Consider the following 27,897-nt stretch of genomic DNA (forward strand, 5'->3'; position numbering starts at 1 on the left):
ATAGCTGCCCTGTCAATGCCAGCACTGGGATAAAGTAGCAGAAATGCTTAAATATAACAGTACTGGGCATACGTTGCAAAAATTCTGAGGTTCTTCTAAATTCTTGCTAGACACGGAAGGGTTTGGAGCATCCAATATTACCACAATCTCAATCACAAACTGGAGAAATTACCAGTGTAATGAATTCTCATTGCATATCCATTCTTTGCTATTGCTAGATGGACTTCACGTCAGGATAGAATTTTCTTCCAAAAGCAAGATGCACCAACTCGCTCGCAGGTTCAACGACAAGCTATACTCCAATCTCAACACCCCTTCCCCACCACCAATACCCATGCGGCAAGTAGATCCTTGAAGGCAGGATTCAAAAGGGCATCCCCATTGCCTCGCACGCTCAGATGCTGACCCCAATCTCACCCTTCCAGGCCCTTCGCCCCCTGTGCATTCTCAACAAATCCTTAGCTCTGCGGGGTCTCCGTCCTGGGGGAGGTAGCCCTTTCTTTGGTGTTAGCAAGCGATGCCCTGGCCGTGTAGGTGTCGGAGTGGGACCCCCCACCCCGACCAAGCGGAGGAGACCTCGGGGGTCCCTGCCAGGTCTGGAGTTCGGAAGCTAGGCGACAGAAAACACCGCAGGCCCGGTTTAGATTCCAAGGCCAGCCCGGGGCGGGGCCTTCGCAGCGCGCGGAGGGAGCTAACGGAGGTTCGGCAGGTAGGGCAAGGCTCACGTCCAAGGGTGGGGCGGGGCAGGGGCAGGAGGCGGACGCGGATGAAACCTCAGAGCTAGCACACAATGGGCCGGAGCGCGAGGGCAGGAACCGAGCCAACGCGCCGCCACACCACGTGGCCCGCAAAACGCGCCGGGCCGCCAGAGACCAACCAGCCCAGGCCGGGCGCCGCGCGGCGCGGCGCGGCATACGTGCGCGCACGCGAGCGTGCGTGCGTGCGATTTGCGATCAGGCGGCGCGGCGGACAGCCCCGGCGGCGGGGCGGGGGGAGTTATATTGCGGGGTCCTTCCTCGCTCACCCTGGTTCCTCTCGGAGCGGAGACGGCAAATGGCGGACTTCGATACCTACGACGATCGGGCCTACAGCAGCTTCGGCGGCGGCAGAGGGTGAGGCGGGCGTGCGCGGGCCCCGGCCAGGCGCGGGAGGCGGGCGGAGTCAGGGGCCCCTGGGCCGCGGCCTTCCCGCGCGCACAGCAGGGGCGGCGAGCGGTAGGGGCCCGGCTGGGCCGACTGAGGCCTCGTAGAGGCGCCGGGAGGAGTGGGGTCTGGAAATGGCGCGCTCGGGAAGGGTGCGGCGGCGGTTAGGCTCCCCGGGTTTTGCTCGCGGGACAGATCCCTCTCTGTGCCACCACCCCACCCCACCCCGCCGCCTACGACGTGTCTTTCCTCTGCCTCGGTCGCAGGGCCAGGCCGCAGCGGCGCTGAGTGCCCGGCAGGACGAGCTCCCGCTTCCAGCCCCATCCCCCAGTACGGCGGGGCCAGCGCGGGGCTGTGCTGCAGCGCGGGGGTGGGGGCCGCGGCCTGCCCCGCTCCAGTCCCGGTCCCGGCCGCGGCTTCCTGTTGTCAGCCTGCGCTGCAGGCCCCCTGGCCCCTTTTGCCAGGAGATCAGCGGGCTTGGTATGATCGGAAGGCCGAGAGAGGGGCGATTCCCATCCCTTTACGGGTGTGAGGCTGGGATTTGGCAGCTGGAGCCCTGGAATAGTTCAGTTCACCCCGGAGTCGGGGGAGACCAACCAGAACATACACATCATAGCATTGTATTTGTCCTTTCTGAGATCAGAGTGCCTTGTTGACAAGTGCTACTTGCCTACTGGCAGAAAATGTTATTCTCCCTGGTTTCTCCAGACCTGGAGAAGGAATCGCATTTAGCTTCGTTCTGATTCTGGTCATACACAGTCCATATGTAATTGAGGCACCTTGTTTAAAAGAAAGATCCCTGACTAGTGAAGAAAAAGCTTATGGTGTTCAACTCCAGGAACCCGCCCTAGATTATTTCTTTTTAGACACAAGTTACCTCATACAGAATTTAGAAGATAGGCTATAAACATCTTGTTGTTTGTCAAGGGCACACTTGGCCTTTGTGTGATTTACAGAAAGGATTACTTTCCCAGGATAACACCACAATAGTACCTACTGAGGTGTCCAGTCTCCTGGGTTTCACTCCTAAAAGTATCTTTGTTTGGTGAAGAATGATCTTTTAATACCTTGGTTTGGGAATGGCTCAAATAAAAGCTTGTTTGGGTGCGGGAGTGTACCCAGTATCATTCATGAAAGTTGGGGACATGGAAGTTGGGGGAGGTGGAGCCACCTGTTACTTCAAAGAATACTATATTTACTAATAAAAAAGAAATAGATGTTGGATTACATGTAAAGTTACTGCTTTGGGGGTAGGTTTCTAGACATCAAAATTGTGCTTCAGTCATCTCGAAATTTAATAACTAAGATTTTTTTTTCCCTAGTTTCCAAAAGCATTTGAAAGTACCCAGGAAAACTCTTAAACAGAGTAGTTCAGATTAAGGCAGCTCCAAGGAATTTTAGTTGGTTTGGAACTACAGTGTTAGTCATATTATACAGAGCCTGGGGAATTTTTTTTATGATTATTTTTTAATTCTGCCTTTTGACAAATTTACCAGCTGTTCTGGTGACTAGAGGTGTTCAAGTTAGACTTTTGTTGGATATCAAATTTTGACAGTTGGAGTGCCTTGAACAATAGAAGTTGATCAAAAGTAAAATTCTCTTTTAAGATGCCATTTATGTATCAGAATATCAAAAGACGAGGGCACTGCTAACCATTTACCCAGATGTACTCCAAAAACTTGTATAAGAGAATAGTAGCTGGCATGATACATCTCCTAAGCTTCCTAATAAAAAATCCCTTTACTATTAAGCACCTTCTGCATCTTACCTTCTCAGAATTTTCCACTTCATCTTCATGTAAAAGTACAAAGGAAATACTGCTCAGATTGCCTAACAGTAGTTTTTAAAACCTGTTGGTGAATATGTGTGTTCTTTTAGGCGGTGTCACAGGTGAGTCAGGAAACTTCACAGAGGACTAGACATGTAGTGGTGCGATCTGTGCCAAAGCTTTCCTATTTCAGATAGTTAATGTTATTTTAACTTCATCAGGTCGAAAGTTATCAGTTACTGGAATCTTTGAAATTTAGCAAGGTTATAGGATAGTTGACCAGATATTCTTCAATGATAATTTTGAGTTTTGAATTATGTTCACATCAGTACATGTCTCAGTGCTGTTTATGTTCAGATAGAAGCTTAAGCATTATAGACGATTACCATCTATGGAAAGCTGGTCTTGTATTGCTTTGTTTGGTACTTTTTTTAAAAATTTATTTTATTTAATTTATTTATTTTTGGCTGCGTTGGGTCTTCGTTGCTGCGAGCGGTCTTTCTGTGGTTGCGGCGAGCGGGGGCTGCTCTTCGTTGCGGTGCACGGGCTCTAGGCATGTGGGCTTCAGTAGTTGTGGCACATAGGCCCAGTAGTTGTAGCTCTAGGGCTCTAGAGTGCAGGCTCCGTAGTTGTGGCGCCTGGGCTTAGTTGCTCTGTGGCATGTGGGATCTTCCCAGCCCAGGGCTCGAACCCATGTCCCCTGCATTGGCAGGCGGATTCTTAACCACTGTGCCACCAGGGAAGTCCCTGTTTGGTACTTTTGTAAGGCAACTTCTCTCTAGTCTAAAACACCTTAGCTAGATAAGATGTCTCAACTCTAAGCAACTTGGGTCACAGGTAAAAGGAATGGCGGGTTTGAAATATAGAGTCAAGGGGCTTCCCTGCAGTGGTTAAGAATCCGCCTGCCAATGCAGGGGACACGGGTTCGAGCCCTGGCCCAGGAAGATCCCACATGCTGCGGAGCAACTAAGCCCGTGGGCCACAACTACTTAGCCTGTGCTCTAGAGCCTGCGAGCCATAACTACTGAAGCCCACGCGCCTAGAGCCTGTGCTCCACAGCAAGAGAAGCCACCGTAGTGAGAAACCTGCGCACTGCAAGGAAGGTAGCCCCTGATCGCCGCAACTAGAGAAAGCCTGTGTGCAGCAGCGAAGACCCAACGCAGAGCCAAAAAATAAATAAAAACAAATTAATTAATTATTTTTTTTAAAAGAAGGGTCTTCTCATTAAAAAAAACAAAAACCAAGAACTTGGGTTTTAATAATTATACACTCCCCGTAAGTTTATTTTGTAGTTGTGTGTGATAACCAGTACGGTTGTCAGGAAGCAATATTGAACAACTGCTTTATTTCCCCAGCCTACAGAGGCATGGTCCCCTGCAGCAGAGGAGAGAACGGGACTGCACTGTTGCTCAGAAAGCAAGTCAAAGCAGAATTCCAAATTATCAGGAGTTGATTGTACCATATCTTGAATGTATTTGGTTTTGCACTTTGCTAAATTATCTTTGTGGGGTTCCAGTTTTTCATTTGCTATTGACAGTAAAGTGGAGAGTAACACTGATTTTACATTTTTAACTGCAAAAGGCCTTCTGAGTGCTTAACCTAAAAGTAGCATCAATCCTGAGAATTAGATTGGAACTTGGAATTAGCAAGAATTGATATTGCTGAAATGGTACCTGCTAAAAATTGATGTAAGCTACAAAGTTAAATATTCTTTACTAGGTTCCAGTTAGAGGATTTAGAATTCTAATCTTTGAGTCTTATAGGATTTAAGCTTGGCATCTCTGTCTAAATTTCTAAGTATATTTTAAGCCTTAAAATGGGGAAGAAAGTGTATAAAAGCTAGCTAGTTTCACTTATAACAGGATCTGTAGAGGTGTTGAAAGGCATATTCTAAAATCCTGTTTACCTGTCAAATGGCAAGTTGTTTGGGTTTATTGTCATCCTTCTCTCCACTCAGTCTCCCAGTGCTTGATTCCAAGTCACTGTCCTCTTTGAGAAGTGTTGTTACCACAAATACTTGGTTTTACCAAGAGATCTTTGAGATGTCAGATGTTCAGGCAGCAGCCCTGGCTTTAGAATCAGGCAGACCAGAGCTTAAGTGTCCTCTTGGCTGTGTATTAGCAGTATGATCTGGACAAGTTTCTTTACCTCTCTGAGCCTCACTTGCCCTGCATATAAGATAGAAACTCCTCTATAGGGCTGTTGGGGAGTGTTAAATGAGATGTTAAACTGTGCAGCACAGTATCTGGTACATTAAAAATGCTTAATATATGATAGCTGTTGATTTATAATTTATTTATTTATTTATTTATTTATGGCTGTGTTGGGTCTTCATTGCTGCGCACGGGCTTTCTCTGGTTGCGGCGAGTGGGGGCTACTCTTTGTTGCGGTGCGTGGGCTTCTCTTGTTGTGGAGCACAGGCTCTAGGTGTGCAGGTTCAGTAGTTGTGGCACACGGGCTCAGTAGTTGTGGCTTGCAGGCTCTAGAGCACAGGCTCAGTAGTTGTGGCACATGGGCTTAGTTGCTCCACGGCATGTGGGATCTTCCCAGACCAGGGCTCAAACCTGTGTCCCCTGCATTGGCAGGCAGATTCTTAACCACTGCACCACGAGGGAAGTCCAATTTATAATTTTTTAATTCTTAAAATAATTCCTTTGGAGTTAGAGTGGGAAAATTTCTGTTGAGGGTTAGATGGAGTGAGTTTTTATTTTCCTGTCTATATTTCTAAAGCCAATAAAGGGAAAGCTATTCATTTTATAGGCATAAAGCATTTATAATGTAATACCATAAGTATGGTAAATTAGTACCAAGTAATTCATTCTTTTTATTCATTTATTTATTGGCTGCTTTGGGTCTTAGTTGCTGCACACAGGCTTTCTCTTTCATTGCAGTGCACGGGCTTCTCATTGCGGTAGCTTGTTGCGGGGCATCGGCTCTAGGTGCATGGGCTTCAGTGTGGCACTCCAGCTCAGTAGTTGTGGCTCGTGGGCTCTAGAGTGCAGGCGCATGGGCTCAGTTCCTCCGTGGCTGGTGGGATCTTCCCGGACCAGGGCTCAAACGCGAGTCTCCTGCATTGGCAGGCGGCTTCTTAACCACTGCGCCACCAGGGAAGTCCCAAGTATTTCATTCTTGTACATTATTGGTTTGTAGCAGAATTCATGCTTGGAATATTTAAATGCTTCTGAGATTTCTAAAAAAAAATTTTTTTTTCGCATACTTTCAAAATTTATATTTCTGTTTGAAATTAACCTTAGTGTTCTGGAAAGACTTTACACAAATTCAAGAAGTCTTCCCAGAAACTTGGAACATACAAAGCAGAATGTTTGGCTGGGGGTGTGGGGGGGCATGGGGGGAGTCAGTCCTAGATCAAATCCACCTTCCAGTTTCCAGCTTCCGCTAGAAACGGAAGAGTGTTGGGCAGAAGACCATGCCATGTGTCTCTGCCTTTTCATCATTTGTGCAGCTGGTTAGACCTGCACACTCAGGGCACGAAGTAAGCAACCACTTGATTTTGATTGCACTTAGCAGCTGTAATGTCTAAGTTGTCTTTTTAAATAATTGAACATCCTATTTTTTTTAAGTTTGCCAACCATATGATGGTTTTTTAAATGTTTTTCTTGATAGGACCCTCTGGATGTGCTTCAGTATGTTGATACTCTACTGAAAACATAGTACCTTCATTGCACTCCAATATAGGATAGATGTAGCTGGTGATCTCCCTCGCTCTGCACACTGTTCTCTAATTGAAATAATCGGTTGCATTTTTGGAGCCACCCCACCCCCACCCCCTTTTTTTTTTGGCCGCACCGCACGGCTTCTGGGATCTTAGTTCCCCTGACTAGGAATTGAACCTGGGCCCTTGGCAGTGAAAGCAAGGAGTCCTAACAACTGGACCTCCAGGGAATTCCCTGGAGCCTTTTGAATATCTGGCTGAGTAGAAGACAGCTCATTTCTCATAGCTGCTTCTGTATTCACTCTTGAGGTAGGTTGTTTGGTTGACATATATGAAGAAAATCCAGCCTTACATAGGTAAGTAGTTGGAAGTGGGAGGACTATTTTAATAGCCTTTTCAGATAATTGTAGATACTCTTATTTGTGACTGTACCAAAACTTGTCAGGTGGTAATTTCCATAAAGGTTAGTTGTAACAATAAACTTTTCATACTCTTACATTAAAATCCATAGATCTATCTTATATTTTGAGTGGATCTTTTACTGTGCTTTTTTTTTTTTTTTTTTTTTTTTTTTTTTTTGACTGTATTGGGTCTTTGTTGCTGTGCACAAGCTTTCTCTAGTTGCGGTGAGCAGGGGCTACTCTTCGTTGTGGTGCGCGGGCTCTAGGCATGCGGGCTTCAGTAGTTGTGGGTCGTGGGCTCTAGAGCGCAGGCTCAGTCAGTAGTTGTGGTGCACGGGCTTAGTTGCTCCGCGGCATGTGGGATCTTCCCCGGCCAGGGCTCAAACCTGTGTCCCTTGCATTGGCAGGCAGATTCTTAACCACTGCGCCACCAGGGAAGCCCAGCTGTACATTTTTTTTTGTTTGTAACATGATACTTTGGTCATTTGGAAAATACCAGTTCACTGAGTTATGTAGCTCTTCCAAATGTTGAAGCATTTCACTATACAGTGTCAAAAATCATGTTCATTAATGTCCCCATCAGTTTCATCAGAAAAATTTCAGGTATTGGGAGACTGTCAAGCTTATATCGATAGAAAAGTTTTCTAAAATTCTGGTTTTTGCTTGAAAGCCTGCGTTTTGTCATTCGCAGCAGATAGTACTGTTGTTTTCCTTGAAGTGACAGACTCACTTCATTTACAAGAAAATGTCTATGTAGCATCCGAGTCTGAACCATAGTTTGTCAGTTCTTTCAGGTAAAAATGGTGCTCCGTGAAAAGAATAGCTAGTTCAGCTTGTAACTCACTTGCAGGAGTGCCTTTCCTGGAGATAATCATGTACTTCTGTAAGCAGCAGAAGTGCTTCATTCCCATTTCGTGACAGGGAATATTTTAAAAGTGGGTCAGTATTTAGAAGTCCAGTGCGCTATCCATTGCGCAACGGAGCCACCTGTGGGTCAGTATTTAATAAAATTAATCATTTTTACCACTTTATCAAAAACATTCTTTGCAGAAGGTGGCTTTTTTTTTTGTGGCTGCGCCACCAGGCTTGTAGGATCTTAGTTCCTCCACCAGGGATAGAACCTGAGTGAAAGCGTGGACTGCTAACCACTGGACCACCAGGGAATCCACCCCCCTCCCCCTTTTTTTTTAATACTGCAAATGCATGAGTAATAGTGCAGTTTGGTGCCCCGGCCTGATTCATGCAAATCAATGGCATGATTGGTGTACATGTTTGCTCTCTTTGACTTAACAGGGATATTACAGCCAGAAAGGTTTGGCTCTGGGGAGACAGAGCCAGAACCAAAGGAAGTACGTTTTGGTGCTCTTTTAGAGGCCGTCTGAAAGTGCAAAGAATTGTTACTTTAACTGATTTTCTGTTAATTGAGGAACCTCAGTATGGTCTAGATTGAGCTGGAATTTACCAGTTGCTCATTTTTCCTAATACTTAAAGATTTTTAAAATAAATGTATTTATTATTTTTTATATTTTTATTTTTGTTTGCGTTGGGTCTTCGTTGCTGCGCACAGGTTTTCTCTAGTTGCGGTGAGCGGGGGCGACTCTTCGTTGCGGTGCGCGGGCTTCTCATTGCAGTGGCTTCTCTTGATGCGGAGCACGGGCTCTAGACGCGCGGGCTTCGGTAGTTGCGGCTCGTGGGCTCTAGAGCGCAGGCTTAGTAGTTGTGGCGCACGGGCTTAGTTGCTCCGCAGCATGTGAGATCTTCCTGGACCAGGGCTCCAACCCGTGTCTCCTGCATTGGCAGGCGGATTCTTAACAACTGCGCCACCAGGGAAATCCCATACTTAAAGACTAGTCTGAATATTTTTATGCATAAGCAGTCAAGACTAATATATCAGACCCCCATGTAGCCATTACTCAGTTTTTTTTCTTATTGTGGTAAAATATGCATAACATAAAATTTACCATTTTATAGGACTTGCCTGGCGGTCTAGTGGTTAAGACCCTGGGCTTCCACTGCAGGGGCACAGATTCCGTCCCTGGTCAGGGAACTAAGATGATCCTGCATGCCACGTGGCACAGCCAAAATTTACCATTTTAACCATTTCTAAGTGTACAATTCAGTGGTACTAAAGTTCACAATGATTACAATTCAGTAATCACTATTTCCAGAACTTTTTCATCATTCCAAACAGAAACTCTACCCATTAAGCAAGGCTCCATTTATTTCACAGTTTTAATTTTATAAACATTTTTGCTTTTTTCTGTTTCATCTATCTTCCCCATTGTGGGGAGGGAAATGAATATTTTACAGCAGAGTCTAGGGTAACGACCTGCCCCATGTACCTATTGCCCACTGTTTTTGTTTTGTTTTGTTTTGTTTTAATTTAAGCTTTATATTGGGGTATGGTTGATTTACAATGTTGTGTTAGTTTCAGGTGTAAAGCAAAGTGATTCAGTTATCCATACGCATGTATCCATTTTTTCAGATTCTTTTCCCATGTAGGTTATTATAGAATATTTGACATACCACTTTTTTTTTTGTAGTCAAGCTTTTACTCATGAATTGCTCCTTACAGAGAATATGTTCCTTTTTCGTGTTTACGTATGCTCGTTTTTTTGACTAGAACTTCTCTGATGTCTTTTAATTCTAACATGTTATAATTAACAAACTGTCGTTCCAAGTGTTTGATGTATGGTTTCAGCTATGTGCTTTTTAATTTTTTTCATCATACCTCTAGCAGCCATCTAGACCTTAAGCTCCTTGAGGGAACCCACTGTTTTTTTTGTTTTGTTTTGTTTTGTTTTTTTAAAGAAGATGTTGTTGGTAGGAGTTTATTTATTTATTTATTTATTTTTGCTGTGTTGGGTCTTCGTTTCTGTGCGAGGGCTTTCTCCAGCTGCGGCAAGTGGGGGCCACTCTTCATCGCGGTGCGCAGGCCTCTCACTATTGCGGCCTCTCTTGTTGCAGGAGCACAGGCTCCAGACGCGCAGGCTCAGCAGTTGCGGCCCACGGGCCCAGTCGCTCCGCGGCATGTGGGATCCTCCCAGACCAGGGCCCGAACCCGCGTCCCCCGCATTAGCAGGCAGATTCTCAACCACTGCGCCACCAGGGAAGCCCACCCACTGTGTTTTTAAAGTGACCACTCCTATTTCATCTGTACCTCCTTGCTTTACTCTCCTCCCACACACTTCTGGATTATTTTAAAACAAGTCTTAGATGTCACTGTCATTTCATCTGGAAGTACTTCAGTATGAGTTTCAAAGGTAAAAACTTAAAAAAAAATATGACCACAATATCATCACATCTGAAAACTTAAATAGCCCAGTAAATATTTTGAGTTCTCATAATTATCTCATACATTTTGATGTACAACTGGTTCACTTAAATCAGAGCCAGACAAGGTTTGCACGTTTATTTGGTTGTTGTGTCTACTAAATCTCTTAATTGATAGGGTCCTCCTCTTTTTGTCTCTTGACTGTTTGTTTTTAAAGGCTGTTTGAAAGGATGTGTAGCTTTTTTGCAGGTACTTTTAATATACTTAATTCTGATAACTATCATGTGAAGTAGCAGCAAGTTAAAATTTGATATCGTTAAACAACTATTAAGTATTATTTTATTTTAATGCATATATGTGTTTTAGTACAGGTTACTTGGGTTCTTATGACTTTTCAAATATTAAATGAAGAGAACTGTTAGCTCTGACTGAATGCTTTTGAATTCTATGTTTTAAATGGTGGTCTCTCTACGGCAGTTTGTAGTTACCTAAAATAATTTACGTTTTAAAATAAATTGTATAGTTGTAAGTTACTTGTGGATCATATCAAATTCAACATTGCCTGAAAATGTGGTTTCATGTAAAATGAAATGGAGCTGGTAGTATGTGGAATGTCAGATCTCAATAGTAAGTCTTCTATTTTGGAAGAAAAGAACCTATGAAGTTCAAAACTAATCCATAGAAATAGTTTACACCATACCTTTAAGACAGATTTCTTTTGTGACAGTATTTCTGAGGACCAATAAATAGCTTGAGATTTAAGATTTCATTTTCTCTGAAAAATCTGGTACTTTTTTTGGCTGCATTGGGTCTGTGTTACTGCAGCAGGCTTTCTCTAGTTGCAGCAAGTGGGGGCTACTCTTTGTTGTGGTGCGCAGCCTTCCCATTGCGGTGGCTTCTCTTGTTGTGGAGCATGGGCTCTAGGCGCGCGGGCTTCAGTAGTTATGGCACGCGGGCTCTAGAGCGCAGGCTCAGTAGTTGTGGCACGCGGGCTTAGTTGCTCTGTGGCATGTGGGATCTTCCAGGACCAGGGCTCAAATCCGTGTCCCCTGCATTGGCAGGCAGATTCTTAACCAATGCGCCACCAGGGAAGTCCCAAATCTGGAACTTTTGGATTGAGTAACCTTTTTCACCCATATGAAGTTATTAAATTACTAAGCCCATTTCTTTCCTTTCATGTGTGGGAGTCCAAAATTTTAGTTCATTATGATAAATACCTTTTCCCAGTAAGAAAAGTTCCCTAAAAGACCGTGTAAACCAGAAGTCCTTTTCATGTTCACTATTCATCTAAAACAAGGCTTTCAAACTGCCTGTTGTGTCCTGTTGGGAGATTATGAAATCAACTTAGTGTGGGTCCTGGTAAGCATCTTTTAAGGTGAAATAGAATAGAGAATAGTGTGCATTATACTATGAGTTAGTACTGTTGGCAAAGCTTTTTAAAATTAATTTGTGTAGTTAACATGCAGGAATGTATGCATGTATTAAGTTGTGATGTAAAATGTATTTCTTGTTGTTGTACACAGCCTGAAAATTTTTTGAAAAATACTTAAGTACATAATTGGGGATGTCTTCTGAATACATGTAACCCTCTCTTATAATCTAAATTTTTTTCCAAATAAGCGTACCCACATTGGTGAAGAAGTTACTGGCAACCCTAAAGTAGTTGGTAGGCCTGTGGCTTCATTCCTTCCACTCTAAGTCTCAGATACTGTAATAGTTCTGGAGATCAAGCAGTGAACAAGACAAGAGTTCCTGCCTCAGAACAACTTTGCATTTCTCTGCATTGCTTTTTATATCTTACAGATGTGATTGAATGATTAAGTTCCCCTTCACAGCAGAAAAGAGCTCCTTGAAATAGGGCTCATTGAAGAATTCACCATAGACACTGCTCCCTCCCCACCCCCAGTGTTTACCAGAAACTTTCAGAGGCTTTCATGCACATCCTGTAGTAATGACAGTTGTCAAGATAAAGGGATTTAATTTTGAGTGCTAATTGAAGGCCTTGGAAAATACATACACTTAGAGGAAAGATCTCCTTGGAACTGAAGGGTCTTTAATCCAAGTTCCATTGGGCTAGTTTTTTAAAACCTAAGTTAAAACTGAAATGTAATGTGGCATCTTGAATAGGATCCTAGGACAGGAAAAGGACATTAGGTGAAAGCTAAGAAAATCTGAATAAACTGAACTAGTTAGTAATGAATTAGTTAGTAATGTATTGATACTGGTTCTGTGATTGTAACCAGTGTATCTTACTAATGTAAGATGTTAATAGGTAGTGTAAAAGGGTGTTTATGAAATAAGGGCTTGGCTTTTGAGAGCCTAACCTTTTTTGATTATTGTCTAGAAACCAAGTAGGTTACACATTTTGATCTTTCTGCATGCTCAGAGGATTTTGTCTTTGTTGCTTACTTGCATTTTAATCTCATAAAGGCAGTCTTACCGTAATTTTATGTAGGATCTAGGATAGTGTCTCAAGCCACGTGATACATGCTAATAAGCGTTTCTGGGTGGCACATGAAAGACCAAAGTTGTTGATCAGCCCCAATGAAACTAACTCAGTTATCACCTAGAAGTAATAGAGGGAGAGCACCTAATATTCCAAATACCAAAGAGAGGTTAATACTCTATAGTCATGGTATCTTGGTACTGGTCTTAAAGTTTTAAGAATGACAGCAACAGTACTTAAATTCTGTATAGTGTCTAATGCACCTAGAAATCTTCGTAAAATTCTTGTCCAGAAATAATAGCATGTGGCCTTCATTTTTTATCTTTTACACTTCGGAAGCAAGTCTTGAGCACTTAATTTTGTTTCATCCACTTACTGACTCTAATCCCAGCTCTAATAATCTCTTCTCTTCTTTTTTCTTATAGTTGCCCTTCCTCCAGTCTCCTCTCACTCCTATATATCTTTGCTTATTCACACATTATCATCTTAAGAGTTCAGTGTTTTGTCTGCTGCCTGGAAAATAGAGTCCAAGTGCCTTTTGCTCCACCCTGCAGAGACAGTGCTCGTTGCTGTCTCCTGAATTTTCTGCAGTCTTTTACTTGGGATGTGATTTCTCCTTTCTAGATGCCTGGACCCCTTTAGCTGAATTATCAGCTCCTTGAGGGTAGGAACAAGTCTTAGGTTTGTGCCCTCAATATGGTGCTCTGTATTTAATAGACATTCAGATACTTCGTTGATTTGAGTGAAGAAACGTGATTTGTCTGTAACTCCAGGTGTGATTTTGGTCACACCTGGAGTTGAAAGTTGAACTTCCTAAATGACTGAGGATGTAATTATTACTTTAAAACTTTTGTATTTGGGGCTTCCCTGGTGGCGCAGTGGTTGAGAGTCCGCCTGCCGATGCAGGGGACATGGGTTCGTGCCCCGGTCAGGGAAGATCCCACATGCCGCGGAGCAGCTAGGCCCATGAGCCATGGCCTCTGAGCCTGCACGTCCGGAGCCTGTGCTCTGCAACGGGAGAGGCCACAACAGTGAGAGGCCCGCGTACCGCAAAAGGAAAAAAAAAAACAAAAAAACTTTCGTATTTTATTTTTAATCAATAGACTGTCCCTATGTGCAACAGTAATGAGCGGGCAAGCCCATTGCTCAGTGGGAGCGATATGGCCTGGGAGTTTGCAGCACAGCCCTTCAGGTCTCTATTCTGAATTGCAAGGTGGTGGGGAGGTGGGGGTGTGTGCCCAGGCTTGCAGCTTTGCCTCATCTGTTGCCTGCTTTACATCCATGGCTTGTTAGTCAGCCTCCTTCTGTATGAGCAGTGTATTCTATAGCGTGTTTAATTTACCCATAACACTTTAGAATTGTTGTTAAACTTTTATAAAGCAATCAGTCTCTGTGAAGTGTTTTTATGGTCAATTTCAAACTCCTTTATAACATAGAAATTTGAAATATTTATAAAGTAACAGATGAGAAAACCGAGGTACAGAGGTGATTTGGAAGAGGTCCTACACCAAGCTAAGTAAGGTGCCAGGTGAGTCTTCTGTGTTTTTAACCTGTTTTAGAAAGTGCTTTCATGTAACATAGCTTATTTAGGTAATAGTCCCCTCTAAACTTAACTTAGTGTCAGAAGTATCTCATAAGAATTTTAGCTCAAAGAACTTCTGACATTTGACATTTTTTTTGATTGATGACAGAATGTATCATTTTATTACGTCCATATGCATTCTCTGGGGTTTGTCTTCTTCACCCTTGTCTCTCAAGTTGCTGGCACACTGTAGACTCTTCATAGAGTGAATAAATTGAAATCTACCCGGCTGGCCCCAGTCCCACTGCATTGTAATGTCTTCAGTGAACTACTCAACGAAAAGCTAAAAACCACGCAAGTTCTGTAGAACTGACCACATCAGGTAGGGCAGTATTTAGGACTGCATCTGTTAGTGTTGAAAAAATCTGGAGTGTTAAGCCACTGGCAGTTTTGTGAGGCTAGGGTGAAATGAGCAAGTTGATGGGCTTGGGTTAGTTCTTTCCACATCTCCAGCTCTTAAAGTACTGCTTGCCTGAAGCAGGATTCTTCTATCTTTGCAAAGCCAGAGCTGGCTTCTGATCCTACTGCATTCTTGCTAGTGCCCCCCCTCAGTAGCATTCACCTGGGCAGCGGTCCTTATCAAGGCTTGCTTACATGGCTTTCTGTACTCAGTCAGAGGTCGGTTGACCCTGTCTTTTCAGTCCTCTGTCCAGCACCCCACAGAAGTTCTCATGTGCCCTTTTAGCAAGGCTTCCTACCTCCATTTTCTTGATTCATCAAATAGACACCTGCCAAATTTATCATTTCTTCATCCTCACCTTCATGTTGAATTTTTAAAAAATCATTGTAGCCCTTTGCTTTTTTACATATCTATGTAAACATATACACAAACATGCATGTATGCATTTACAGTTATTTATGTTTTATATGTGCTACTCAGGTGTAAGCTACTCCAGGACAAGGGGCTGTTTTCCACTAGATGTTTAATAAATGTTGAGTAGATGAATTTAAAGTGTTTTTAATTATAGTTGGTCCCCTGTTTTGACAGTTTTCCAAGTGTTTATACTGTATTTTATATGTTCAGTACCCAGTCCCAAAGAGTATCTTACTGAAAATATTTTAGGTTTTATGGGGTTTTTTTTTGGTGGTGGTGGTTTTTGGGTTTTTTTTTTTTTTTTTTTCCCTGCATTGCGTCTTTGTTGCTGTGCGCGGGCTTTCTCTAGTTGTGGCGAGCGGGGGCTACTCTTCGTTGCAGTGGTTTCTCTTGTTGCAGAGCACAGGCTCTAGGCGTGCGGGCTTCAGTAGTTGTGGCACGCAGGCTCAGTAGTTGTGGCGCATGGCTTAGTTGCTCCGCGGCATGTGGGATCTTCCCTGGCCAGGGCTCGAACCCTAGTCCCCTGCACTGGCAGGAGGATTCTTAATCACTGCACCACTAGGGAAGTCCCAGTTTTATGGTTATTGAAATGCAAAATAAGTCACATTCACTTGTAAGCCTATTTTTCTGGTATTAGGACAGAATGCAGGATTTTTCTATTGGGAAGCAGCAGTTCTGAGTTAATTAAACTTAAAATTTTTAGTCATCTAAGAATTACTTCATAGCCTGGTTCATCTGCTAAAAAAAAAAAAGCGTTGTCGTAAGGATTGGTATTTATTATCAGATATTTGAGATATCTGGAATTTGTGTCAGGCAAGATGTGGAATCTCTTTCATGATATTTCTAGCAATATATGAATTTTAAAAATCAAGTTACTTTTGAAGACCTGGTATTAATATATATTCTGCCAAAAGAAAGGAAGGTTGACTTTAAGCAGATTTTTGACGATGTGAGGAGACTCTTTTGCTTTAAATGTCTCTTAAAGAAAAACACCTCCCCCTTTTAAATTTTTTTCCTCCTGTGTTCTGCAAACATTTTATTTTGAAATTTTTCAAGTCTTCAGTAAAGTTGAAAGAATGCAATACGATGGACACTGGTGGATGTAACAAGTTTTCACACTCGCTTTATCTTTATATATTCGTGCATGCACACATGGGTTTATGCTGAACCCTTTGAAAATAAATGGCTGTCCTGACACTTCACTCCTAAGTACTTTGTCTCTCCTGAGAACAGAGGCATCCTACTAACTTCATTACCAATTAATCACTCCTAAGAAATTTAATGCTAACAATAATATTTATACTCACCAGATTCAGATTTCTCCATCTGCTTTTTCTTTTATGGCTGTGTGTTCCAGGATCCAAAGATCACATGTAGCATTGGTTATCATTTCGTTAGTTCCCCTGCTTTTTTTGTCTTTCATGACTTTTACATATTTGAAGAATCTGTGCCAAAATAGAAGGCACATTTAAATTTCTCCCATTATTAGTGATACTAAGTTCAGTTACCTGGTTGCAGTAGTGACTGGCAGATTCATTTTATCAGTGTTTTGGCATCCTTTGAGCCTTGCCTGAATCAGTCACTACTACATTGGTGGTTGCAGAGTAGTGGTTTTCTAATTATATGATTCCTCCTACATTTTTTAGCTGACAGCCTTATTGATGTAAAGAAGAGCTCCCCTTCCCATTCATTAATTTAGTAGACTATCTATTAGACCAATGTAGGTTCAGAGCAGAATTGATCAGAAAGTATAGAGTTCCCATATGCCCCCTGCCCTCACAAATGCACAGGGGCACAGCTTCCCCTGCTGTCAACATCTGCACCAGAGTAGTACATTTGTTCCAATCAATGAATCTACATTGACAATGTCATTATCACCCAGTGTCCATAGTTAACATTATTGTTCACTCTTGGTGTTGTCCATTCTGTTCTATGGGTTTTGGCAAATGTATAATGGCCCCATTTATTTTTTTGTTTGTTTTAAAAAATATTTATTTATTTGGCTGCAGCGGGTCTTAGTTGAGGCACACGGGATCCTCAGTTGCGTCATGCAGGCTCTTAGTTGCATTATGTGGGATCTAGTTCCCTGACCAGGGATCAATCCTGGGCCCCCTGTGTTGGGAGCGCGGAGTCTTAACCACTGGGCCACCAGGGGGATGTCCCGTGGCCCCATTTATTTATTTGTTTGTTTGTTTGTTTGTTTGTTTTGTGTGTGTGTGTGGTTTTTTTTTTTTTTTTTGGCTGAGTTGGGTCTTCGTTACTGCGCGTGGGCCTTCTCTAGTTGCGGCAAGCGGGGGCTACTCTTTGCTGCGGTGTGCGGGCTTGTCATTGCAGTGGCTTCTCTTGTTGCGGAGCACGGGCTCTAGGCGTGTGGGCTCAGTAGTTGCGGCACGTGGGCTCAATAGTTGTGACTCACAGGCTCTAGAGCGCAGGCTCAGCAGTTGTGGCGCACAGACTTAGTTGTTCCGTGGCATGTGGGATCTTCCCAGACCAGGGCTCGAACCCATGTCCCCTGAATTGGCAGGCGGATTCCCAACCACTGCGCCACCAGGGAAGCTGATCCCATTTGTTTTTAAATTTTCTATAAAACATGGTAAACCTCAGGTCTTAGATGGCAGTTATTATGGTCATTGTTACTCTACACATGTGTACTATGTGACAGGCAGTATATGACGCACCAAATGTTATTTCTCAATAATTCAAGGTCTCTCTTAGTATTAACCCAGTTTTCCAAATAAGGCTTAGAGAAATTGAGTTACTCCTCAAGATTATATGGTGGAGTAAGTATGTGGTAGAGCTCGGATTTAAACCAGTGCCTATGCAGATTAGCCATCACATGGTGGAGTCAGGGTCCTGCCACTTTTAAGCTCTGTAACCGTGGACAAGCTAAACACCTCTTGACTTAGCTGAGGAAATGGCATTGACGTTTAAATGAATTAGTAATATGCACCTTGTATTTGAGGACCCAGTGAGGTAGTGCATGGGGGAGTGGAGAGTAGTATGTACAATACATAGTACTTGCTGCACAAAATCTAAAATTTTTATTAGAACATATTATCTATAATCAGCAAGAAACAATTGTATTGTGAATGAGTTAAACTTCAGCTTCAGGGTAATAAGTGGACACTCCATTTCTGTGTTCTGTGTTAGTATTATCGGGTGTGAAGGAGGGCATTGGCTTAGGTTCTTTTCTCCTATTCTTAGTGAATAGGAGAGAACCACTTGTTTGTAGGAGGATATTATGTTGGGATTTGATTCTCCAGGGAAATATACGTTCACAGAGATTCTGTGTTTCTGTGGACATTTCTGTCATCCAGAAATAGGCATGTTTTTCATAAATATTTTGGAATACTATTATTTCAAGGAGATGTTACTGTATACATTATATAGGATTATTTTGCCTGGGTGGTGTGGCTGAGTGGGAGACATTTTCCTTGGCCCTCTGGGGCAAGAACACATGGGCAGAGTTGAATCCTGTCTGTTTCCCCTCCTAGGTCCCGTGGCAGTGCTGGTGGCCATGGTTCCCGTAGCCAGAAGGAGCTGCCCACAGAGCCCCCCTACACAGCATATGTAGGAAATCTACCTTTTAATACGGTGCAGGGCGACATAGACGCTATCTTTAAGGATCTCAGCATAAGGAGTGTACGGCTAGTCAGAGACAAAGACACAGACAAATTTAAAGGTGAGTTTGGGGGATTTTTACTGTGCATTATTGTAAGGGGAGGAGGGTCTAAACCAGAGGGCTCTAATTATGAAAGTGTTTCGATGAAAGTGTTCCGAACGTTTGCCCAGTCCAAGTAGTTGAAATAAACATTTATTAGCGCTTTAACGCATAGGCCTTCAGTTCTATTTGGGGGGGGGAATGTTTTATACATAATCTAATTTGTAGAAGTATGTGGCATATGCCCAAGTAAATCTGGCGTTTTCCTGACCTATATAGCAATCCTGTCTCTGCCAGAAAGGGAGTTACCAGGAAAGAAATGAACAGATAAAACTCAGGACTCTTCAGGTGCATATCACCTTGGCCGACTCATGCATTTTTAGGGGGTAGTTTTACTGTAATCTAGTTTATTATGAAGTCTAAAAGGTAACCCAGTACTCGTTGTCACTGTACATTTGTGACTTCAGAGCATGTGTTTAGGGAAATGATTGGCTCAAATTTCAGATAAAGTTGTGTCTGTAGGTTAGTCTTTCGGGTTCTTGAGCAGAGGAGTGAGCATGAGGAACCAGATGGGCATTATCATCCAACTTCCAAGGCTTCCTGAAGGGAAATGTGCCCTGTATTTAAGTGCGTGATGCCAGATACAAGGGCATTTGGTTTGCTTTATTTACCCAGAAGTACATCCATGAAAGGCACACAGAGGCTGTGGGGCTGTAGAAGAAGCAGGGGTGTTGCTCAGCAGAGCGGTTCCGTAGTTCTGTCGTTCTGAAAGCTTTCTGACTTAAGAACCTGGAGCCTTGTTATAGTAAGTGATCAAACAGTGAAAAAGAATGTATCATTTAAGCTTGGAGCAGTAAGTCCCGCTGCTAGGAAGCATTAGGAATTCAAATTTAAGGTAAAAATGTGTGGGTGAAACCAGGCTTTGGGCTGAGTCATTAGCAGCAGAGATGGTCTCATAGAAGGGCATCTTTCGTTTCGGCAGCTCTGGAGTGTGAGATGAGTGGGAGCTCTGGAGCGACTAGGCTCTTGTTGCCTCTTTGAACTTGCAAGTGGTTTTCTCAGTTCTTCTAAGCATTGAATCCACTTAGGGGAAAAGGCATGGTTGTGGAGGTGGAGTATGGTTGGGGGTGGAGGACGGGGAACTCTACAGCCAAGCAGTACATTCTTTGTGTAAGCAAATGGTGAACAGGAAAAGTTTGGACCCAGGCTTTAGAAGCACTTGCAGTCTAGTGGGCTCTGAAGGTGAAGTGTAATCATCATACAGGATGGGGGTGGGAGGGTGGTAATACAGGATGCGGTGTGAGCATACGGGGCAGAGGGAGTGCTTAACCCAGATTTAACCGAGACGGCATGGACAAGAGTATTGCAGGTAGAAGGAAAAGCTTATTCAGAGGTTGGAGGTGAGAGAGAGGGTGTGGTTTCTTCTGCCTGGAGTGTCCTCTGCTTACAGGCCTGTGTCAGAATCTAGCATTAGAGACTCAAGTTGTCAATAAAGCATGCTACACCGAGGCCAGCTGTCTTTAATTAATTAGCATCCTGAGGGGGATACGCTTGTGGCCAAGGGTATGTTTTTTAGCTTTGTAAAACAAATTTTATACCAACTACCTGAGTAGGAAGTAATGGCACCCTCAGCCTGTTCCATCAAAGCATATTTGGTATTGAATTTGAAGTCTGTGTCTTAAAGCCCTTGTTAGGTTATATTAAAGTCATTCAGAAGTCAGAACTAACAGCTCTTCAGTGACCCAAGGAAGGTTTTAATATTATGGTTAAAACATAAAGCTTTATAAAAACACAGCTACTATTTCAGTACCTATTTGATTAGCACTTTCTGATAGAATATAATTAAGAGGGGAAAAAATATAATTAAGAGGGAGGAATACCAGTCAAGTTCTATTTATTAGAAAGTAAAATATGCTCTTTCAGGTTCTGCAAGTCTGCTGCCATCTAGATGCAACAGAAGTGGTAGTTATGATGTAGGGAAATGGTACAGACAGGGATCCCACCTTATCTTTAACCCGGAATTCCTTGAGGAAATCGGGGTTTGTTTTCTCTTACAGGATTCTGCTATGTAGAATTTGATGAAGTGGATTCCCTTAAGGAAGCCTTGACATACGATGGTGCAGTAAGTATATTCAGGTTTTCTCTGTGGTGTTAGTAGTTGAGTTTTTTTTCTTGCCAGTACTTAACAGTGTTTTCCACTTATTAGCTCTTGGGTGACCGGTCACTTCGTGTGGACATTGCAGAAGGCAGAAAACAAGATAAAGGCGGCTTTGGATTCAGGAAAGGTGGACCAGATGACAGAGGTGATTGGTTCTTCTACAACTGAACATAAAACTTGCTGTATGCCCACTGATAACAGCTCTTGAAGGTTACCAGAAGAACTCTTATCTCGTAGGTCTGATAGGTGTTTATGAGCTTTTAAAAATGTGTAAAATCTTAGAAAGAATGGATGATGCTTCTGCAAGCCTGGGTTTTTTTCCTTCCTGTTGGCAGCAAAAACTCATAATTTCATTGAACTTCCCATCACATGAGTTGTACGTCTTCCCAATGAATTTTTCCATGTTTGTGCAGCAAGGTAATGATACGACCTCAACTTTATCTTTTTTGTGTATCCTCAGGAATGGGTGGCTCTCAAGAATCTAGAGGTGGATGGGATTCCCGGGATGACTTCAATTCCGGTATCAGTATTTAAAGTATCACCACTTACCCTTTTCAGTGGCCTTGCTGCTGTTGTACATTTCTTGTGAGTAGCCCGCCTGGCCGGACTACTTTAGTTCCTTTCACAAATGAAACTTTCCTAAAAGGTACCCAGGCATGCAATAAGCCTCTGTTAGAACCTCAATGTTTGGGGTAGGACTTGAAAGCTTCCACATCGTGGGCAAGTTGGACTGATCCGCCTTATTTTGTTACCTTTTCTTAGTCTACCGTTCTTATATGTGCCTGTGTCTCATGCTGAGTCTTTCTCCGGGTTTAGCCCAGGGGAGCCCCTTGATGGTGCTTGTGTGTATGGCATGAATAGAAATACTATTATTTCTAGAAGTCTGAAGGTTCTAGAAGCTTACAGAAAGCCTCATACTAATGGTTCCTGGTGGCTCCCTCTTAGATGCTAATAGGTAGTCCTGATGACCTCTTTGTTTCTTAAAGGGCATGGAGCCCCTATCCCTTAAGTGGACATAATCCACTTTATCATTGCTTTTCTTAACTCATCAAAGCGTACCAGTGGGTGCCTCCTTGTGTCAACTCAAGAGGTCAGTTTGCATGCCAGGCTTTGAAGGGTTGATCTCCTAAACATTTCTTCATCTCTTGTTTTTTTTTAAATTATGAAGGTAATTCATATGGTAAAAATGTCCATTGTAACCATAAGGTAGAGAATGAAAAACAAGTCTGTTTTCTTTCCTATAAACTTGAGATTATCTCTGCATTTGCCACCACATAAGATGAGATCATTAGTGCCCGCCCCCCCATCACCCCCCCTGCAATCAAAACAAAAATCAGTAGAAAGTAACTGGTAAGTATGGGAGGAACTGGTCTTGTGAGTCGAAATTTTTTAAAAGTTCATTCCAGTACTGCGTTAGCTAAACAGATTACTGCTTATATCTGTTGAATAATTTAATTCCTATAAGTCCTATAGCCAATCAGAAATGAGCTTATTCATAAAAGTACAGTATAATCCAGTAAACCTGTAATTTTATGTATAAGCTAGTCTCTGATTGAAAAATGCAACAGATGTCATCTCAAAGCCACCTCAGGTGTAGTAGTTAGTGACTTGATGAGTGGTGGTCTCCAATCTGCCAGTTTTGCATTTCCTAGTACTGTAGAAATAGCACAGTGAGCTCACAGCTTTGGAGGTTACCAAGGGAACTGATGTCTTTCTACTACTGGCTTAGCTTGGGCTTTTTTACTCTGAAGCAAAACATACAGTGAACATAGCCAGAGAAACTACCTTGCCACCAACCAGTGTAAACTACAGTGTTTTGGTGATAATCTAAAACCAGCAGTGCACACATGGTGGGGTACGGCCTATATACATTATTTGTATAGGTAGACCTTTTTTACTCTTTAGAATAATGCCTTTTTTTAGATGACATACTCTCATTGTAAAAAAAAATTTTTTTTTCAAGGAGTACAAAAAAAATACAAAGAAGAAAAATAAGAAAGTCCCTGTCAACCAGAAATAGGCAGGGTGTTTTTATTTATTTTTTATCTTTTTTGTTTTTGGCCGTGCCATGCAGCATGCAGGATCTTAGTTTCCCACTAGGGATCGAACCTGCACCCCCTGCAGTGGAAGCACGGAGTCTTAACCACTGGACCACCAGGGAAGTCCCTAGGCAGTGTGTTAAACTAAACTTCGTAAAGAAAGCTCAGAAGATTTTCATGAATAGTGTGCCTCCTAGAAATCTGTCATCAAACTTGATGAAAAGATAATTGTTAGTGTCAAACCTTGCTTTTTTTCCCCCCTCATAATCTTCCCATCGCTCATATCATAAGAGTTTTGAAATGAGGTGGTCACTTAATGTTAATGTACACTGGGTTTGGGGTTTTTTTTCCCCCACTATACTTTGTCTCATGAACCTGGACAAAGTAGCAGTTGTGTTTATGTGCCTTGTCAGTGTGGGTGTGAGCTGATTTGTTTTATGCTAAACACTAGTAGCAAAAATTAATCTCATTAAAAGGGAAGTAACTTTACTTTCATAATCAACGTGGAAAGGTACATACAGTTTAGTTTTGGGGAAATGTCAGGTTAAATGTTTGAATACTAATTAAGCTTGTTTAATGAATGGTGTATCCTCTCTGGTTGATAGAAAAGATTTTGTAAAGAAACTTATACTTGATTATATGCTTCCAAAATGGGTTTTCCCCCAAAGCAGTGCTCCTGTTGGTCTAAACCTTCTTAGAATTGTTTTCATTACTTGTTTTGTTAAAATTGAAATTGTTCGATTTAGTCTCTGAACTGAGTTTCAGATAACTTGATCAATTTAAAAATTCCTTGCTGCCCTTAAAGAACAAATAAACCCCACCATTGCAGATAGTTGATTCTCCATATTCACAGTAGTTAGGTTCTTTAAAACCACTGCAAACACCAAATTGGCGGACACGGAGCCATCGCTCATAGAGGAAATACATAGGCTCCTGTGAGCCTCTGGTCATATTTTTGTCAGCCATTCAATACATAACCTTGCTTTATGTGTTTGTGTTTAAAGACGCCTTGTTTAATATATATAGTTGATTGATTAACAATGAACTCATGGCCAGCAGCACTGTAACTCATGCCTGCGTGAGGCTTCTCTAACAAGGCACATCCCGCCTTGCACTTAGGAGTACTAGACAGCACTTCAGCATGATGTTTGGGTGCTGTTTTATTTTAACAGCAAAATCACTAACAAAACACAAAAGAGCAGAAAGCCTGGCACTAAATAGATTGTGAAAAGGACGCTTGTTTACCGTTTGAGCTGAGACAAGGCAGAGTGTTGGCTCATTCAACCTCAGCTGGGAATGTATGTGTCAGGTGACAGATGTTTCACTGCTCTGTGCATGTCTGAATGACAGCAAAAGGCCCCAGGTATTGATTTCGGGGTTACAAATAAATTTTAGTGAGTAGACAAATTTGCAAACGTGAAATCTATGAATAATGGGAATCAACTATTTAGTAGAAGAATATTTCTCAAGCTCAGGATCCTTCTTCAAGGATAAGTTCTTACAAAGCTTTGAGCAATGGCACTATCCTTAGAGTGAGTAAAAACAGTCACCTTCAGGAGCTTAAACAGGGGGCAAGCTCATTTGTTTAATTACAGTCTTATTTCTTAAATTTTTACTGAAAGTTAACTTAAATAGGTTATACTGTTAAAAGGTTAATTATCTTAACCTCCCCCCATGACTTTCAGTTAAATACAAAACTAAATAAGGCTTAAGGTTCTTAAAGTCCATTGAGAAAATATTCTTCACACTGATGAGAATTGCAACTTACTTTTTTTTAATATAAATTTACTTATTTTTGGCTGTGTTGGGTCTTTGTTGCTGCGCGTGGGTTTTCTCTAGTTGTGGTGAGCGGGGGCTTCTCTTCGTTGCGGTGCGTGGGCTTTTCGTTGCGGTGGCTTCTCTTGTTGCAGAGCACGGGCTCTGGGCGCGCGGGCTTCAGTAGTTGTGGCTCGTGGGCTCTTGAGCGCAGGCTCAGTAGTTGTGGTGCACGGGCTTAGGTGCTCTGTGGCATGTGGGATCTTCCCGGACCAGGGCTCGAACCCGTGTCTCCTGCATTGGCAGGAGGATTCTTAACCACTGCGCCACCAGGGAAGTCCAAATTGCAACTTACTTTTAATTCTAAATGAGATGCAGTTTTACTTCTGTTGGTAATTATTTTAGCGGTGCACAAATGAATGGGGGGGGGGAACCTTTGCAGCCAGAGGAGGTGTGGGTTGGGTCTGCGGTTCCTGCTCTCTGGCGCCCTCTCTGGGAAGGGAGTGGGCCTGATCACAGCTTTGTTTACACACAGGTGCTTTGCTTTTAGAATGATCCACACCCGAATCGCAGCAGAAACAGAAAAATGGGGAATGTCACCCAGAGGTGACTTTGTATTTTTATTTTGTCTTCATATCTAGCTTTTTTCTTTTGATTTTGTGTTCTAAATTGTAACTTCTAAATTTCAGGTTTGTCTTTTTTAATAACTATAGATTGTATTAGAAAACAATAAAATGTGCTTTGAGCATTTTTGTTTTAAGCCATATTAGAATATTATGGACTTTTCCTGCAAGCTAAGAATTTACAGCTCGTTTTATTTTTCTCTCCTAAGATTCTTTTCTTATTTTAGAAGTCTGTTAGCATTGAAATTACCCAACAGATTCACGTTTGGACTCATTTTGTATGCACTTTTGATGCTGGACAAACTAAAGAATTTAAAATTAAACTTAATTCACACAAGCTGTGTTATCAGCTTTGAGCCAGTAGTTTTAAAGATAATTCAATGTCATCTTCCTCCTTCAGGCTTCAGGGATGACTTCTTAGGAGGCAGGGGAGGGAGTCGCCCAGGTGACCGGCGAACAGGCCCCCCGATGGGAAGTCGTTTCAGAGATGGCCCTCCCCTTCGAGGGTCCAATATGGATTTCAGAGAACCAACAGAAGGTATGACAATAACGTGAACGTGTAAATGGAGCTCTGGAGGGTGTCTTTTCGTGACACATTTGTAAGCCATGTTGTGTTTCCCTCCCCCAGAGGAAAGAGCACAGAGACCACGGCTCCAGCTTAAACCTCGAACAGTTGCAACGCCCCTCAATCAAGTAGCCAACCCCAACTCTGCTATCTTCGGGGGAGCCAGGCCCAGAGAGGAAGTCGTTCACAAGGAACAAGAATGAGCTTGCGGTTGGGAGGGAATGGGATGTGGGGGGGTTCGAGCGAGACCACAGCCTGGCTGCCCCCCAGGCCGGCAGTCCTGCAGTTACCATTCCTGCGCCTGACCTTTGTCCTCCTTTCTTACAATGGAAACAGAGCTTGTGAGTGCATGTCAGCAGTTAACAAGTGGTTTTTAGTACATTCTTGGCTTTGCTGTATCTACCTAGTGCCTGTTTTGTGCTTTTTTTTTTTTTTTTCCTTCCTGCCACTCCTTTCCTATTTTCCTTCTGTCCTTTTTCCTTCTCGCTCCTTGTTTCCTTCCAGCACATGAGTTTCTCTAGAGGGACAAAGGCAGCTGCCATGCGGGAGTTCTTTATATTGAAGTGCTGCTTCATTTCTCTCCTTTGCTTTTCTGTTTTTCCTTTAGCCACACTGGGCGTTTCCTTTGATTTTTCTCAGCAACCTGCATGTTGAGTTCTGTATTGCTGTGGCTTCCAAGAAAAAAAAAAAGTCACAAATTGGATAGCATCTTGTTTTTATTCAGCTGTTATCAACATACAGAATTTGGGACACCTTGCTTTCAAAACAAGGATAAAATATCTGTTGATCTTTGCAAATTCCTTCCTGTAACTATTTATAGATAGTCCTGACTCCATTACTCCCTCCCCAGATGGGAGAATAGGCTCACATTTCAAACAGCAAAACCTAAAAGGATAATGTGAACTGCTGGTGGGGTGTGCACATAGGAGATAAATTGAATACACTGCTGTGTTCACATGCTTTATTGCTCTTTCAACACCGTGTCCAAACCGGTTCCCTTCTTTCACTGGCCGTTTTAGAGGCTCCTCTGTGGCTGGATGTGACAAACTGCTGTCTAGTTTCCTTTCTGCTGGCTGCAGAGGTGCTTTGGGCACTGCAGGTGGTAGCGCGGTGCTGGGCTCACTTCCTAGTGCGGACGCTGCTTCCTCTCAAACCCCTGTTGTCGTGTGTTCTGCATCACGCCCTGTGTTTATCTGTTCCCTGATACAAGTAATAATGAGATACTGCCCTTCCCACCATCCCTTAATTTTAGAGTGAAAGAATGGGCCTAGAATCTGGCATTTTACTCTCTTTCACTTGATGAATTGAGAATTTGACTAGGCAGAGCTGTCAGATAACTGGTAAGTGGCTTGAGGTCACTAGTTCTCAGCTTTAGGACGTTCACTCCCACATACAGTGTTCAGCGCTCACCCAGCCTAGGCAGCAGCTTTTGAGCTTGAACACCTCTGTGTGAACAAATTCTTTAGCACCCGAGTCCCACTTCATCCAATTGGGAGCAGTTCGGGGTCAGCTAGAGCCCCGGCAAAGAGAGACCCTCACCAGCATGACTGGAGGGCCGGGGGCAGGCTGGCCTACGCAGTGTGCTTAGAAAGGAGCTCCTCACTAGCTGCCATCCTCGGCTTCTCTTACTTTGTCTTTGTCACCAGGTCTCAGCAATTTACAGAACTCTCCCTCCTTTCCTTCCGTACACCTGTCATGTTTGCTTCTGAAATAAGAACCATTTGTGTAACACCAATACTTACCTTAAGAAAGACATGCATTATGTGGTTGTAATCAAACCTGATGCTTTCAGATGACCTACTTACATCTTCAGTGTGGAAAAGATTAAGAACAAAACAAATTCATCTAAACTTCTGGGCAATCCAGTTGACTTTTAAATGTAAGAATGGAATTCCAAACACTTAACACATTCAGCTATATGACAGAAAGTAAATCTATGGATATGGTATTTTGTGAATGATCTTTTAAATAAAAGAAAACCTTACGTAATATTTAA

General features: G+C 42.8%; 1 protein-coding gene across 2 annotated transcripts; it reads left to right on the forward strand.

The window, feature by feature from the left end:
- The first annotated feature begins 974 nt into the window (after positions 1-974).
- On the forward strand, positions 975-27,897 carry EIF4H (eukaryotic translation initiation factor 4H). 2 transcript variants are annotated; one of them, XM_081256992.1, is made up of 7 exons: positions 976-1,112; positions 18,595-18,782; positions 20,819-20,883; positions 20,968-21,064; positions 21,380-21,439; positions 25,737-25,874; positions 25,965-27,897. In XM_081256992.1, exons 1-7 carry the CDS (start codon positions 1,054-1,056, stop codon positions 26,102-26,104), a joined length of 747 nt encoding a protein of 248 aa, XP_081113118.1. In that variant the 5' UTR covers positions 976-1,053; the 3' UTR covers positions 26,105-27,897. The 2 variants fall into 2 exon arrangements, with proteins under 2 accessions (XP_081113119.1, XP_081113118.1); XM_081256993.1 differs by lacking the exon at positions 21,380-21,439 and having other exon boundaries at positions 975-1,112.

Source organism: Mesoplodon bidens (assembly GCF_964165515.1).
Source record: "Mesoplodon bidens genome assembly, chromosome: 15".
NCBI classification, from domain to species: domain Eukaryota; kingdom Metazoa; phylum Chordata; class Mammalia; order Artiodactyla; family Ziphiidae; genus Mesoplodon; species Mesoplodon bidens.

Excerpts from the sequence above, each read along its gene's own strand:
- EIF4H (XM_081256992.1), top strand. The coding sequence starts at position 1,054 with ATGGCGGACTTCGATACCTACGACGATCGGGCCTACAGCAGCTTCGGC. Across the intron at positions 1,113-18,594 it reads AGCTTCGGCGGCGGCAGAGG|GTCCCGTGGCAGTGCTGGTG; the intron begins GTGAGGCGGGCG and ends TTCCCCTCCTAG. Across the intron at positions 21,440-25,736 it reads CCGGGATGACTTCAATTCCG|GCTTCAGGGATGACTTCTTA; the intron begins GTATCAGTATTT and ends TTCCTCCTTCAG.